This window comes from Equus caballus, chromosome 16, assembly GCF_041296265.1.
Source record: "Equus caballus isolate H_3958 breed thoroughbred chromosome 16, TB-T2T, whole genome shotgun sequence".
Taxonomy (NCBI): domain Eukaryota; kingdom Metazoa; phylum Chordata; class Mammalia; order Perissodactyla; family Equidae; genus Equus; species Equus caballus.
Window position 1 is genome coordinate 94,848,236 of NC_091699.1, and position 15,838 is coordinate 94,864,073.

Here is a 15,838-nt window from a genome sequence, read left to right on the forward strand (position 1 = left end):
TGGAAATCTGAATAGCTTAAAACAATAGGAATTTATTCTCTCCCAGTTCTGGAGGCCGGAGGTCTGAAGTCGAGGTGTCAGAACAGGGCCAGGCTCTCTCTGAAGGCTGCTAGCTCTCTCCTTTCGTCTGCCAGCTTCTGGGGGCTGCTGGCAATTCTTGGAGTTTCTTGGTTGTGAGCTGCATCACTCTAGTCTCTGCCTTCATTATCACCTGGTGTTCTCCCTGCCTGTCTGTGTCTACGTCCCAATTTCCTTTTCCTGTAAAGATACCAGCCACTGGATTAGGGCCCACCCTAATCGAGCATGACCTCGTCTTAACTCGATTGCATCTGCAAAGACCCTGTTTCCCAATAAGGTCACATTCACAGGTATGAGGGGTTAGGATTCTAGCATAGCTTTTTGGGAGGATGTGATGCAACCCATGAAAACAGGTCTACTGCCCACAGGTAGCCCTTAGACTTCTAGCTTGAGATCTCTGCCTCAAGATGGGACACGAGAATGGGACACAGGACTGGTGCATTTTGATAGTGAACAGGGTTGGTAAAGGTCTGAATGGGGGCTGATCACAACATGCAGCCCCTGGTCAGGGGGTGCCCTTGAGGGAACATGCCATCAATTCCCCGCCTCACTGAGGAAATGGTGCCACCCTTGCCCAGCGTGGCTACACGATGGTCAGCTTGGGTCTGCTTGACTCAGGTCGCTCTTGCGCCCAGCCCACCTGTGCTGCATGGTCTGTTTCTGCTTAGGGCCTTTATTACTCGTTCCAGCTCACCTCCTAGCCTTTGACGAGAAAAGTCTGTGCACAGCTTCAGCTCTGAGCCTCTCTGGCTACACTGAAGAAGTGGGGGTCCTTCCTGCTGAATCAGACTCTCCCAGGTCTGAGCCGAGGAGACAGAAGGTGGGGAAGGAAGCGTTTGCCTGTTTTTGCTGGAAGGGTCGTTTCTTACATGGTCCTCTCTATCTGCGTAACCCCATTAAACGTCTCCTGCCCACAACAGGGAGTCCCTAAGCAGGCTTCTAGCTTCACATTTCATGTCTGGTATTTAAAAATCTATCATACAGGTTTTATTAGTTTCATATTACTGCTGTAACAAATTACCATCAATTTAATAGCTTAAATAATACAAATTGATTATCTTATAGCTCTGGAGATCAGAAATTTGAAATGGGTCTTCTTGGGCCAAAATCAAGATGTCAGCAGACCTGCATTCCTTCTGGCTCTTCGAGTGGCCCTGCCCGCATCCCTTGGTTCATGCCCCACTTTCACCTCAGAGCCATCAGTGGCGTGGCTCTCTTCTCATATCACTGCACACTGATCCCTCCTCTGCCACATTTAAGGACCCTTGAGATGGTACTGAGCCCACCTGGGTAACCCAGATAATCCTGTATTTTAAAGTCAGCTGATTAGCAGTCTTAATTCCCCTTTGCTGTGTAAGGTAACATTCACTGTTTTCAGGGGGTAGTGTGTGGACATCTTTGGGGGGCCATTCTTCTGCCTACCACACAGACCTCTGAGGCCCGGGGTAGCGAGCTTATCGAGATCACAGAGCTAGTATGCGGCTGGGAACTCATGCCCGTTTTCTGCCTCTATAGCCTTTGAAAGGATGAAGCAGAGAGTTGCATGGATCACATTTCCCCTTCCGTACAAGCCACAGGCATACAGCTTCGTGGTTACCCTGCTCCCTGTCCCCTGCTTTCACATCGTAGAGTTTTGATTCTTCAGAAAGCCAATGTTCATTTCTTTCTCCACAGCGGAATCTTGAAAAGCCTCTTCCACTTTCCACCACCCTACCTTGTCCTCTCCCCCTGGGGGTGGGGAACACCCACTGTGGGAGCACACTGTGTCGAAGGTGCTCACAGCAGAGGTGAGATGGGCCACCGTTTTCAGACGGGAAGTCACTTCCCCGGAGATGTGTGAATGGTCATTTTGGCCATTTAGACTAGGGCCTTAGTTGTCTGCCATTTTTCTGCTTAATCCATTAGATGAGGCAAGATCGCCTTAACAAAGAAATCCCGGCATATGCCCTCCGCCGCGTCGTTCTCTGGTTTGATCAGCCAAGGAGAAAGAGGCATTTGTGAGGGGCCTGTGTGTGATCTGGCCTCTTTCTAGGTTGTGGGGAGGGAGAGGCGGGCTCCTCTTTCTCTTGTTCCGCCCTTTCTTAGCCTCAAAATGACCTGGTTTTCTTAACAAGCATCATTAGAAATACACTTTATAAAAGAAAGAAGCTTCCTGTAAGATCAGTTCAACATGAAGGAATTGTCTCAAGACTTAAACACTTACACACTGTAAATGATCATAGATGAATCTCTCAGTGGCTTCTTGCTCTAAAAGCTCAAACAGCTGGAGCTATAAATCAGGAACAGAAGATAAAAATGAAAAGGAAGATGAAAGTTACATCTATAAGATGTCAACTCATTGTTATTACCTCAAGGGAGCTTTTTGTTTCATTGCAAAATCGCATTGCTAAAAGCTGACGTATTATCTTATCCAAAGCCATGTAAAACATACAGGGCACAATCGGCCTCACTTTAACATTCCTCAGTTTTAAACCAATATGAGATCTTGAGCAGTAAAACCATAAACAGATCTTTTTCCCCTAATAGGTAGAATTTAAGTATGTTTAAATGGTGGATATGGAAATGCAGGTTATGACGGTTTCAGGTATGGGATGTTCTTGATCATGGTGGATTCTGGAAGGAGAACTTCTCAGCAGGATTCTCCACTTTGGCTGCTTGGATAGCCTACAGCCCTTGGTCTTGCCTGTTTGGAAGGTGCCTTCGGCCACATCAGACACTTGCAGGACATGGATGGGCCTCCACCTTCATTTCCGTGCTGAGTCTGGTACACGCTCAGGCTTCACTGGCCCTTTATCTGGCAGGATGGGCGGGATGCACTCACCTGCTCTGTGAAGTCGTCCCCAGAGTAGCGAGGAGTCGAGGTGACGTAAGTGTCCTCAGTGATGAGACAGATTGTGGCCTTCTGAGCCGCTCCTGCAGCCCACAGGATGCCAGCGAGCGCAGCAGCCAGGGCCCGCCCCTGCTCCTGCCGGCTTACTGCACATAAGCTGCAACGCAGGAGGCAGAGTTAGGAACCCATGGGTGGGAACCGTCACCTGGCTGAGTGCTGGGGCCGTCCCTTCTGTGTCCCACCTGAATGCAGGGTGGGTGTATTCGGGTCCTTCATCAGCCTACACTGTGCGAATGTCACGGGCGGGGGGCCTTGTCCGCTCTGCCATCCCTGGAACTGGCATCTTCGTGGGGCAGCGTGTTCCCCCTGTGCTCTCAGCCAATCCCACCCTGTGCACTACTGCCCCCTGGAGTCCGCCACCGTCCTCTCCCTGGGCTCCAGCAGGGACCCATCGAACTATTTAACCCCATACACAGGCCCTTTCCGAGCACGGCCCAAGCTCGCCTTCCACGTCCGCCTCCCAGGCCGCCATTCGCAGCCCTCTGCCCAGACGGACGGTCCCTCAGGCCATCTTCCACAATCCGCCTTTCCTCGCGCACTCGCCTGCCTGTCTCTCAAGTGCACGCCACCACCGTGCTTTCTGCCCATCCCGTCCTAGACATCATTTGCGGTGACTTCAGGCGGCCTGAGGAACCTGTGGCTTACACTCACCTGGCACTTTCTAAGCACTTCACACGTATCACCTCATCTAACGGGAGGTAGAGACTCATTACTCCCATTCTAGAGGAGAGGAAGGCAAGGCGGAGACGTCGAGTACTCGGTCGGTCCTTCACCTTTAAAGTGAGGAGCAGGGGTTTGGACACAGGTCTGGCTCCTGACCATGTACCCACAGGGTAATCCCAACCCGTCAGACCCCCAGGAAAGGGGCCGATCTTTACTGCGCCCTTTTTCTCTGCAGGTAACAATGACAACTGTTGTCCTGATGAAGAAACATGTGGTAGAGGTTTATTGATAAGCTCAGCAGCGATTTATAGACCCCGTCCATCTCTGAGTAACAAAGAGCCCCGTCCTCCGAAACCCTGGCCCAGGCAGAAGGAGAATGAGGCGGAGCAGGAGTGAGAGCTGTGCCTGGGGTTGGGGAGGTTTCACAGCGGGGTCTGTGATGGGGTTACTCAGCACCCTTTGTTTAACACTGGATGCTGGCCTGGTACTGTGCCGAAGGCCGTATATCCATGTAGCAAATGCTGTGTGCCGCATCGACAGCCCCTGGGATGGCCTTTACTTATTGGTGGACACGTCCCCCCGCTGCTCCGGGTACCGCTGCTAGTGGCTGCTACTTTTCAATTTTCTCTGAAGAATTGGAGCTGCCTTCCCAGAAGGGACCAGGAGTTATGCCCCTCTCCCAAAGGATGGCCCCTAGCCGAGGCCTGGCTGGGGCGGAGGTACAAAGGCCCTGCCCCCTTATCTGAAGACGGGCGGCTGGCACTCTAGAGCTCCACTGACCAGGCTCGGGCGAGACGGCTCGGGAAACCACACTATTCCTTAGCTTCTCCTTCCCTCTCCTGCTTCCCCTACTCTCTTACAGGCTTCCCCTGAGGGCATTCCCTTAATAAATCACTTGCACAAAGAATTCCCATCTTTGGCTCTGCTTCTAAGGAGGCTGGCAATTCATGATCTTAGAATATGTTACACATTTAGTTCCCGTTTTGGGTGATAACTAGGCCTGCCTGAGGGTGGATAGATGTCTTGTAATTATTTCTATTTCCTCTAATATCAAGCATGGAGCTTTGCACGTGATAGGGGTTCGTTAACTTCTACGAAAAAGGCATTGGAAGTGATTTTTTAGGTAGGCTCCTAACAAGCACTGTCTCCTTCGCCAGCCTGAACCCTTCATTTGTCGGGTTTGTCACCACCTCTCGTGTTCCTCCCTGGAACTGCTAGGTTGGGGCTTCCTGTGAAGCTTTGTCAAGGAAGCCCGCCTGAGAGCCCGTGCCTCGTTTTCCCTGGCAGGATGGTCTGCAGTAGAGCATGATGCTGTCAACAGTGTCGCTGCAACTGAATGTTGACAGTGACTCCAGGAGAGCCTCCAGTCATGAGATGCAGGCCCTCTGGGAGAGCCGGAGCCATGTCTGTCTCATGGGCGTGTCCCCTTCCTGAGGCGACCCGGGGGATTTTCCATCGTGATTATGTAGCGTATAAAGTTCTGAAATGGGCAGCTCTGTCGAGTGCTTCTGTAGGCCTCTTACCTGGGCAAGTTGCAGTCTATCCCCTTCCTGGCAAACAACAAGTATTTGAGGATGGATCCTTGTACGGCCATCTGAATGCTCCGGGCGCCTCCCTGAAATGGGGCGGACGAATGTTGAGGGTGCGAAGGCCACCAGCAGGGCTCTACAATTGTAGGGGAACCACTCGGGGCCCACATTACTAAGGAGAACCCTTGGAAATGGATGTCGGTCTCCGTTCTTCTCTGCAGCCTTGCCCCTCCTGGAATACGGCATCCTCTAGGCTTAGCGAAGGCACCCTTCCCCGAGGGCTGGCTCTGGGGGTGAATGTCCTCCTCCACCTGCCTCCTCTAGGCCCCTGCTCCAGAGCAAACTTAGATTTATGGAGAGTAAGGAACTAGCCGGCTAGCCCTGGAGATTCCGTGCGACTGGTGATCGATGCATGAATTATTGAGATTTTAAACAAGCCAGAAAGAAGCTTCTAGGTCTCCTCCTGCCTCTAAATCCTCAGGGATGCTTAGAACTTGGAGAGAAAGACCAGGAAAAGCCGGACTGGAAGGGGAACGGGGCGGGGGAGGGGTGAGTTTGAGACTTTGTTACAACCCAGACAGGATATTATAATTTTAAACACTGTTATCATGTAAGATTAAACTTTCAATTATAAATATGTTCTACATGTGATTGTAATGAAAACATGCTTTCATATGGATGAGGATGGAAGGAAACGTAGCTAGGGAACATGGGATTGAGATTTTAAAAACTGTTGACTTCTGTTACCTTTCCCGCCTCCAAAGCGAAAGCCAGGTCAGAGAAAGGATCGTGGAAGCTGAAACAGGCCCTTCTCCAGTCGCGGCTGAAGATGTGGCCTGTGTTTGCAAACAGACTCTGGCGCAGCTTCTGAAAAGAAGGGAAAGGAATGGTTCCCACAAAGACGGTTCTTCCCCGATACTTTCCTCCCCAAAGAGCCGTAAGCGGGGTGGTGGCATCGCGGAGGAGGGCCCGTCCCCTCCCGCGTCGGGTTTACACGTTGTTCCGTCCCCTAGGTCGATTGTAAAGTTCTCTGCCAGAGCTTCAGGGCTGGTTCCCTCAGAACATGCCAACCTGAAGGCTCAGTGTCAACGCTGCACCTCGTCCCCAGGCGATTCTTGTCCCCGTGTCTGCCTCTCCTTCCACCGCCGGCCGCCTCTCCTTTACTCCTCCTAGTCCACCTTGGGCGGCCGCTCTGGCCTTAGGCCTCTGTCCCTGGATCCGTGACTCTGTAACCCCTGCCTCTCCCATGTGTGTGTCTTTCTTGCTCCAGAGAAAAAGGAATAGACAGGCCCCCGGGTTTCTAGCCTGAGAACAATGGTGGTTTAAATGATCCTGAGCGAGCATCCTCTGTGCTCCCCAGAATCTTTAAGGTTTTCCTGGATGCTCTACAGCTGGTTGCCATTCCTTCTGGAGCTTCGCAGAAAGATGGGAACAGGCCTTTACAGACCAACCACACGAAAAAGGAACCTATTCATAAGCAGAGATGTATTAATCATGTGGCATGTGCTGGGGCCTATGTGAGCTACAGATACCCCACAACTCTGTAGAGACAGAGTGCTTGAAGTTCCATAAGTCAAGTTCAAAGTACACGAGAGGACAGAGAAAGGAGAACCGCTGACTGGAGTACTCGGGAAGGCTCCATGGAAGAGGCGGCATTTAGATGAGGCTGGCAAATGGCATCTAGCATTCACTGAGCGTTTTCTACGTGCCAGGCACAGGGCTAACTGCTTTACGTTCCCTAGGGGAATTTAATCCTTTGAGGTAGGAACCGTCTTACCCTTCTTTCACAGAGCAGTGTTTGCCTGCGGTCCCCCAGCTAGTAGAAACAGAGCTGGGATCTGCACCCATTCTAACCCCAGTGCTCCGCTCCCCAACCTCAATCGTGTACGTGCCCCCTTATGATGACTGTCACGTTGTGTGCCAATCATTATTCAAGTAACGTTTTCATGAGCTTGGGGCACTCTTTTATAATTTAGGAAACATTTATTTAAAAAGGACACTTTATATCACCTCCTTAAGTGGGAATCTAAATCACTTGCTGTACATGATAAAAAATATAATGGAATGAAAATGATGTTATCGAATTAACTAGAAACTGTGGCCTATGAAAGCTCTGACTGAGCCCCGTGCTCTTGAGTTGAAAAGGGAGTGTTCAGCAGTGTGGGTGTGCGCCGCCCTGACAGTCTTTCTCCCCAGCCTGCCGGAGTGAGCAAGGGGCTAACTTTCCACGAGGTGACTCAGGTTATTCACTATGTCACTTACTCCCCTGTCCCCATGCTTACTTACTCCCCTTACCTACTCCTCTTTCCCCATGGGAAAGCACCCCATGCTCCAGCAGAGGCACACAGCCCGCTCTCTGGGACAGACCACACCTGGGCCTAGTGCCTGGAACAGAGGAGAAAGATCTGCAGACACTCACATGGTGCCCAGGAGTCTGTTCAGTGGGACCAGAGCACTGCGTGTGTGTTCCGGGGCCGTGGGGCAGGAAGCAAGCGGAAGCTGACCTGTGGCTGATCCTGGAGGGCTTCGAATATCACATTCAGGCATCAGAGCCAGCGGCAGAGTGTGGACAGAGGAACGTGGAGCCCAGCTGGCCAAGAACCACGGTACCTCTTTCCAGCTGTGCACGGAGCAGGCCCTAACGGACTCGAAGAAGGACGGATGCAGGAGAAGCAAGCACCTGGAACAGCCTTTCCCGGGTCTGACCAGGGTCTGGACCACGGCTGGAATTTATTTCCTGGTCATCTCTGCTCCCACCCTCAAAAGAAAAGACTGTCGCTATAGAGAAACAGAGGCAGGTGCATTTCAGTGTGAGCAAGGGCTCAGAATTGCACTTGAAGAAAAAGGATCTGTCTGGTACCTCAGGGCAACGACAAGTCAAGGAGAGGCCACAGATGGGCAGAGAGGCTGGGCACAGACCCAGCGTGCACCGTGGTCACAGAGGCCGCCAACCCAAGGCATCCCAACAGAGGACTGAAAAGGAACAGAAGTGTTTCCTTGGCATCAGGCGGCACAGCACAGGAGAAAGACCGACCACTCCCAGCTCTGGGGCCGAGAAGCCCCATTCTGCTCCTTACTGACTACGTGAGCTTGGGAGGATGGCCCCACCTCTCCAAGACTTCATTCACTTATCCCGAAATGAGGACAACTCCTGCTCGGTCCACACTGCGGCTCTCATCGGAAGAGAAGGCGTGTAGAAAGGGCTTCAGCAGCCATAAGTGCAGAGTAAACATAGAGTGCTGCGACCTTTGTGAAAACACAGCCTGTCTCCCCAGGAACATCCTGAGCCGTAGGGAAGGAAGTCCCAACGCAGACGGGGAAGACCAGAGAGGGGCAGGAGCAAGGGAGGAGAAGCACGGAGAATGAAGACCGTTCAGAGTAAGAAGGCTTAGGACTCAAATTCCAATTCGAAAAATTCTGCAAGCCCAAGCCTCCAGGATGAGTCATCTTACCTGGGTAACATTTGCTTTCTTATCCAATATAATTTCTAACAAGACGAGCGTATGTTGTTGGGCTGCCTGGTAACTAGACACCAATGGTAAATGGTCCTAATAAATGACTGTAACGATCGTTCTTATTTAACACAATCAAGCACGGCTTATAGTTTTTCTCTTTTCACTTTGTTAGTCTTCCAGGATCGGTAATGAACACCTCTCTTTCCTGATTGCCGTGATGATGATAATGGCAATGATGATTATCACGCACACGCACACATACACGCACACACGACGGGGAGACAGAGGTCCCGGATCATTCTTCCCAACAGGTTTAATTTCCTTACTCTGACTGCCTTGTCCCCTGTCCCTGGGCTTAGAGTTTCCCTGTGACCACCTGGCCCCATCCAGTCCTCTCCCTCCAACACCGCAGATGAAGGTAGAATAATTCTCTTTGAAACTCCTTCCCTAAATCTTTTTTCACCTTGGAAATTGCTGGGCTATCATAGAACCAGAGATTTTAGAGTTCGTGAGTGCTAAGCAGACATGTCTCTCCCAGCCCATCATGTAGAGTGGCAGACTTTGTTCATCGTGGATTTCACAGCATCTGGTGTAGTGCCTGGTACGCAGTAGGCTCGCAATAAGTATTTGTTAAATTAAAAAAATATATAATTCTGCCCTTTCATTGTACAGTTAAACGACTCCAGGCCCAGAGCAGTTCGGTGGTGTGCCCAAGTTCGGGTAGTTAGTAAATGGTGGTGCCAGGACCCAAACTCGAGCCTTCCCACTTGTCCCTGTCAGGGTCCCAGCAGGAAACAGATGGCACTCTCAAGTCAGGGTGATTAACTGGAGGAAGGTTGGATACAGGGACTGTCTACAAAGATGTGGGCTGCATGGGGAAACTGCACTGCTGATGCGGGGTCCCCGGGCTGGCCACAGGAAGCAGTCGTTATGTCCCCTAGACAGGAAGGGGCCGGGGAAGGAGTGGCTACCTGGACCAGGAAGGAGAGAGTCCTGGGACAGGACTGCCAGAGAGCGGGAGCGATTCAGCCAGCTCTGCACAACCTGACTGCCTCCCCTCCCCTCCCTCCAGCTCCCTCGGGGCTCCCAATGGGCAATGCAACGGGAGGCCAGAGGAGGGAGCCTTGTGATGGGGTCCCTATAGGTCAGTCTCCTGGGCAGAAAGCTGGGTGGAGAAGGGTAGAGAGGGCATCTGAAGGGTCCACAGGGAATATCCACTACCCCACCCTGAGATGCCTCTCTAGGGGATTGTCCAGAGCACGGAATTAATTAACTAAATGTCCACTGAGGCCCATCGATCAGCCAGATCTTATGCGGGGGGCACCAAGCTGTGCTTCCTGCTCCCCAGAAGCCACCCCATTGCCTGTTATCCTCTATTACAGCTTCCTTCATCTGAGTCTCCCCCAGCATATTTTGATCTCCCAGTATTACATTTTTAGTACGATCCTGCTGGGTGGTATTGCAGATACACCAGGGCTTTGTTTCTTGGCTGCTGATAAAAGAGGCCACAGGAATGTGTTCCAGCCTGGGTGCTGGAGAAGGGCCTGGAGATGGAGGAGCACGAGGAACTGCCAGTGGAGGGCAGGAGGCAGCCGGGTGGGGCTGGTGGAGGAGCCCAAGGCGGGAGCCCACCTTCTCCACAATGTCACAGGGGCCAGCAGCCTTGATGGGAGGTCCGTACACCACACACACTCTAAGATGTTAGGCTTGGGGAGGAAGAAGGCTGTCGTATTGGAAACAGGGCAACGAAAGGTGAGAAACAGGAGAGCTGGGGAAACTGAGGGGTAGAGGGGGCCCCCCCCTCCTTTCCCAGCAGATTCCCAGCAAAGAATGTGTGCTGATGCCAGGAAACCCATGCCTCCTGCTCCAAACAGAGTGGGAAGGACAGCAGAAGGACAACAAAGGGCGTCCCCAGTGAGCACTGGGCTTCAGTCGCTCTGATAATTTGCCGGGCGGCTGCTCTGCTGAAACATCCACGAGAATTGGTCAAGTTTTCAAACTGCCTCCCTGGGACACACGTACTCAGGACCCCAAGCCTCATCATCCTGAAATCCCAGGGTGTGTTTAATTAACCCTGCTGCTGCTTAAAGAACACACCATCATCGGGCCCACGTAATGGGAGCAAGTCCAAATTCACTTTTTTAAAAGAAAAATCAATTACCTCTACTTCTGGGACTCCCTTAACACTCCGTCGACTCTGTTTCAGGCGACAGTGGTCTGATTTTTTGTCTCCCAGGCCCTTCCAGAGGGAGGGAGTTACCTTGGCAAAGTCACTGGGGGTCTCCAGGTGCCTCAGGTTTGTGTTTGCAGAGAAGTGGGAGAATTGAGACTCAGACCCTCCTGCCTCCCTCCACAGTATAGAGACTAGAAGACTCTGGAAACATCTGTGAAGGCTTTTCTCTATTTTTAAAATTTGTATGTGTGTTTTTAAAAATAGATTGTACATTCACATGGTTCAAAATCCAGAGAACACAGAAAGGTATGATGAGAAAAGACTCCCTCCCACCAAGTCCCTCGGCCCCCTCCGCCCCCACCGTTACAGATTACGATGTCTTCTGGAATTTATGTTTGCATTTACAGTCAAATGCCGATATAGAATCATGGCTTTCTCTCCTTTTTCACACCAAAGGCAGCCTATTTCCAGATATGCGTAAATTTTGAAATGACATTCTCCATAGAAATTCATTACAGAGGCCAAGAATGGATTGCCTACATTGTTCATTAAAACGTCGTCTTGCCAAGTAGAATACAGACGGTGGCCCTCACCTTGGGTTCTGTAACACAATGTGGGCAGAATGAGTCCCGAGGCCTGCAGACCCTAACAGGGTGACGCGTCACCTGTCTTCATGCCCCAAAGGAGAGCCATCGACTAGGCACAGAAGTAAGGCACCACCAGGCCAGCAAGGCCAGGGAGCAAAGTGCAGCACCTTTGTGAGCCCTGCTGGCCATCTCCTGTGACATCTGGCATTCGAGCGAGAAAGGGAGATGCATTGCCACGGGAAGATTTGTGACAATAAGAGCAAGTGGACCTCCCGGTACGTTTGTGCCATGGGTGTGACAGCAGAGAGGGTTGCTCTGCAAAGCTGTGAGGAGATGTGAGATAAAAAAGAGTTTTGGGGCCGCAGTCCCTCTATGTGATGACGTCCCGGCTGGGAAGCTTAAGGAAAGGCTATCTTGAGGGTTGGAAATATTGCAGTCAGGCCTGGCCCTTGCGCTCAAAAAGCAGACAGAGACTGCAGTTTCCAGCAGGGTGTTCCAGCCCCTGCTCCTCCCTCCTGGCAGGGACCCTGCGTGCAGTGCACAGACCGTGGAGCCCTACGTGCGTGGCCGGCCTGGCTGCAGGGCAGGTACTGCTGCTGTTTGCCTGGAGGACCATGCTGGTCTGGTGGTTTCCACAAGCATGCCTGGGTGTGGGGCAGCATGTCGTCAGGAAGCAGGTGCTTCTTCCAGCTCTTGCTCTGGGGCCCCGAGGAGAGGTCTCTGCCTGAGGTTCCAGAATGTAGAGTGGAGGTTGGGGGATGGGGTGATTGAGGGGAAGTCGTGCCGAGAAGCCCTGAGTTTCATTACAGCTGGGAGGGCAATGAAATTGGAGGGGTCCCTCACCCTATCTGGCACTTTCCCCTGGACTGACCCCTGGCTTAGCCCCTTCAGTTTCCAGTCACAACTCTTTGACCATGATAGCTGGCCCTTTGGACACTCACCGAGGCACTGCCTCCAGCCCTGGCCAGTTTGCTCCACTGAGATTCTGCCAGTCTTCCCCCTGGCTGGGTCTCTGCCTCGGCCTCTCGCCCCCACCCTGGTCAAGTGTTGAACCAATGCTCCCTGGGACCGGTAGCTTCCCGATCCACTTGGATCCTCAAATATGGGTTCTTTTCAAATCTGCATATGAGTCAGCAGCCCCACAAAGCTTTTCTTTCTTGAGATCTGCTCCTTGTCTCAGGACTGGGCCTGGCACAGGTCCCCAGCCGGCGCGCACACGCATAGGGGCCGGTCTCGCGCATCCACGGCTGTTTACGCATTGGCCGCGCTCGCGTCTGCCCTATCCTACCGCGTGCAGTGAGTTATTCTAATTTAACTCCCTCGCTCCCGCAAATTTAACTGTTAGATTGGGGAAGTGACTAGAGACTCAGAGTTTGGGAGGAAAAGACTGTAACATCACCTGTGTCCTTGAAAAATGCCATAAATAAATCATTTTAATTATATTCTCCTTTTACCCGTAACAACCGTCTGTAGTCTTATCTTCAGGAATGCTCTCACATGACAGCAGATAAGATTCCCCAGCCTTGTTGTTTGGGGAAGATTACGTTTCGTTTCATGTTTAATTGACAAGTTATGCTTACCGCGGCCATAGCTCGGGAGATGGGAGAGCCGCCGGATCTGGAAGAGATGATAGAAGCCTTGGGAACACAACAAAGGTGACCTGATGGCAAATGCCCTTGTCCCCTGGGCTGAGGTGCGCATGCTCCATCTTCACTTTCATCAGCAAACACGCGGCTGCCGTCAGGGTCCTGTGTGAAACGCCGCCAAGAAAACAAAGCACAGGCAGCTGGAGATGACCTTTCCTTCCCTTTTCTCTGTTTCTCTCTGAAATATCAGTGTTCAGAAAATGTTGTCTCCCTTTTAAAGATGTCTGAAAATTGTGATAAATAGCAATAAAAGAGGCAGAAAAATCTCAGTGTCGGTGTCAAAGGGGCTCCTTATAGGTTTATGTGACTAGGAGAGGTTAAATGTAACTATGGAAACATAATTAATGCTATCAAGACCTTGACTTGAAATTATGTTTAGAGAAGAATGTAAATGTCACTGTCTCTTGTTTTGAGAAGAAAACATTTTGCAAACAATGAATGAATCTTTCCAGTCTATACGAGGGGTTTCTCCTTGTGTTGTTAACTGGCCAGTCAATGAAGCCAGTGACCTCCTTTTAATTCTCTCGGATTCCTGTTCCCCAGTGAGTGCAATCGTTTCTTCTTTAAAAAACCCAACCCCAATTGTTAAGAAAAAAATCTATTTTTACTTTTCTTGACCGATTCTCATGGCATTTAAATCAGTTAGCATCAACCTTTCTTCCAATTTACCTTTTATACTACTGTCCGCCCTGTTGGCAGCTGAAACATGAGGCAAACTGCCTTCTCAGTTTGTCCCGGTTCCTAGAGGTGCGGATGCTTCCTTATCTCAGAAACACAGCATCTCGGTCACAGACGACGGAGGGGATAAGATGCCGTTTGCAAATCAAATGGAAGATCTTCACATGGGTGCAGTGGGTTTCTCTCACTTTGTGTAAAGTCTAACTTGACCGTTATTTATTTTTTTCCTTCCAAATCTATTCCCCTAAATGGCAGCCATCTCCATGTAATACTTCCACGACTGAAAACAGAAGCATTATCTCCTCGACTCTAATTCAGGCTGTGGTTAAGAGCGTTTTAGCACAAATACGGCTTTTTGATCACAGATTCCTTGAGTCAGATGCTTTAGCATCATGGTTAAAATATTAACAAGTCAGTTGTTTGATCATATCGTATACGAGTGCCCGCAAAATCACTTTAATATTTTGTGCTGTGTTTGTTCAGTGACTGAATTAACATCTGAAATGCAAAGTCCATTTCCTTCTAACCTTTTCAGGTTGCACGAGCGAAAGACGTCTTTCATCTTAAGCTGTACAACAAATTTTAAGATACCTTTTTAATACCTGAATTGAGTCGTCTTTCCCTTATTTAACAATGGTGAAGGAAAACAATTTCTCAGAAGCCGAATAAAGATGAGAACTATTTTCCAAACTCCTTTTCTGCAGGGACCCTGAAGCTCTTGGTTGTCAGAATCGAGTGTTATTTCACAAGTAGGAACTCTAGATTCTAATATTACTTTTTTCTAAAATAATAACTATAGGGTGCTGTTAATGATGAAAAGTAGGTCTGAAAAGTAGGGAGAGATTTTTGTGAAAAAACGAAGCACAAGAAAAGATCTTCAACAGGGTTTCGAGTTTCAGGTTGAGGTTAAACGCTGGGGCCCCGAGTGAGAGCATGTGCACAGAATAAATGCAGATTATGCTGCTAATGTGCTTGTTTGAAGAAGCGACTAGAGGAAAACACATTGGCTTTGAGAAAAGTGCTTACCTGAGGAGCGGTATTACTGGTTCCCAACCTATAAATGAAAGAGAAAATATCAAGTAAATTACTGACTCTCTTCAACTCTCACACCCTCACACCTCCTCAAACCCAGCCTCGCCAGGCAAGTCTCTTTCTGCAGGTATTTATACCTGACACATTTCAAACGTGAATCTATAATGGAGACTTCTCAAGTCTTCTAAAATCTCTCTGGTTTTGGAGGAATGAGAAAACAAGGAAATCTTACCTGTGGAAACTAAAGATTTCCCTCCACTTGTCCAGAAGTGAAATTTTCCTAGTTATCGCCTCTAAATCCAGCTGCTGGGAGCCTCGCTCCTGGTCGGAGGCCTCCATGTCCCTCTGGATAACGTGAGGGACTGGAGGAAGATGGGAGAGGGCGGTCTGGCAGCGGCGAAGCAAGGAGGCTGGCACACAGGGCCAGGGGAGAGAGCCGCCCTGCTTCTGGCCAGCAAGGAGTCTCGCCACTCAACTGCAGAGCAGGATTAAATTTTCATCAGAGGTGGGGTACTTGGTGTGGTTTTGTTCCCTGTATAGACGCCATGAATGATTAACGCAAGACACAGATTTACAAACAAAAGGACTGCAATTACTGCTCTGTATCAAAGCATCTGGGATGATTTAAGGGAGGAGGGTACCACGCTGGTGGAACGTGATGGTGCTTGGTGCCGTGGTGCTTCTGTACAAGTGCTTGTGGAGCAGAAATACGCAGCCAGAGGGGATAAAAGCCATCCTGTTGACACTGAAAAGCTCACCAACTACTGCCGGCCAATATGTAGGCCAAGGGGGAAACTGACCAGCAGATGTTTGCTTACAGTTCTGGAGACAGAAGTCTTGCACACTGTTTGAAGAAGGACTGGTTTGATTTGTTTCCGGGAGAAGGCAAAGCATGTCTCTTCCTATTGGCTGAATGAAACGTAGCTGCAATAAGTGGCATAATAAACAATATTCATTGTTGTGATGGTTAATGTTATGTGTCACTTTGCTGGGCTCTGGTACCCAGTTTTTGGGCAAACACTAGTCTAGATGTTGCTGTGAAGGTATTTTTTTTGGTTGTGATTAACATTTAAATAGTAGATTTTGAGAGAAGTGGATTACCCTCCA

General features: G+C 50.2%; 1 protein-coding gene across 1 annotated transcript in view; it reads right to left on the reverse strand.

The window, feature by feature from the left end:
- MINDY4B (MINDY family member 4B) overlaps positions 1-15,167 on the reverse strand; it is a 34,467-nt gene extending 19,300 nt beyond the window's left edge. The window contains exons 1-7 of the mRNA XM_070238315.1: positions 14,964-15,167; positions 14,726-14,753; positions 12,956-13,123; positions 5,908-6,027; positions 5,155-5,246; positions 2,900-3,065; positions 2,282-2,347 (exon numbers count right to left, since the gene is read on the reverse strand). Of these exons, the coding sequence (XP_070094416.1) occupies positions 2,282-2,347; positions 2,900-3,065; positions 5,155-5,246; positions 5,908-6,027; positions 12,956-13,123; positions 14,726-14,753; positions 14,964-15,070 (747 nt within the window). The 5' untranslated portion in view covers positions 15,071-15,167. The remainder of the gene's footprint in view (positions 1-2,281; positions 2,348-2,899; positions 3,066-5,154; positions 5,247-5,907; positions 6,028-12,955; positions 13,124-14,725; positions 14,754-14,963) is intronic.
- Positions 15,168-15,838: the final 671 nt, after the last annotated feature.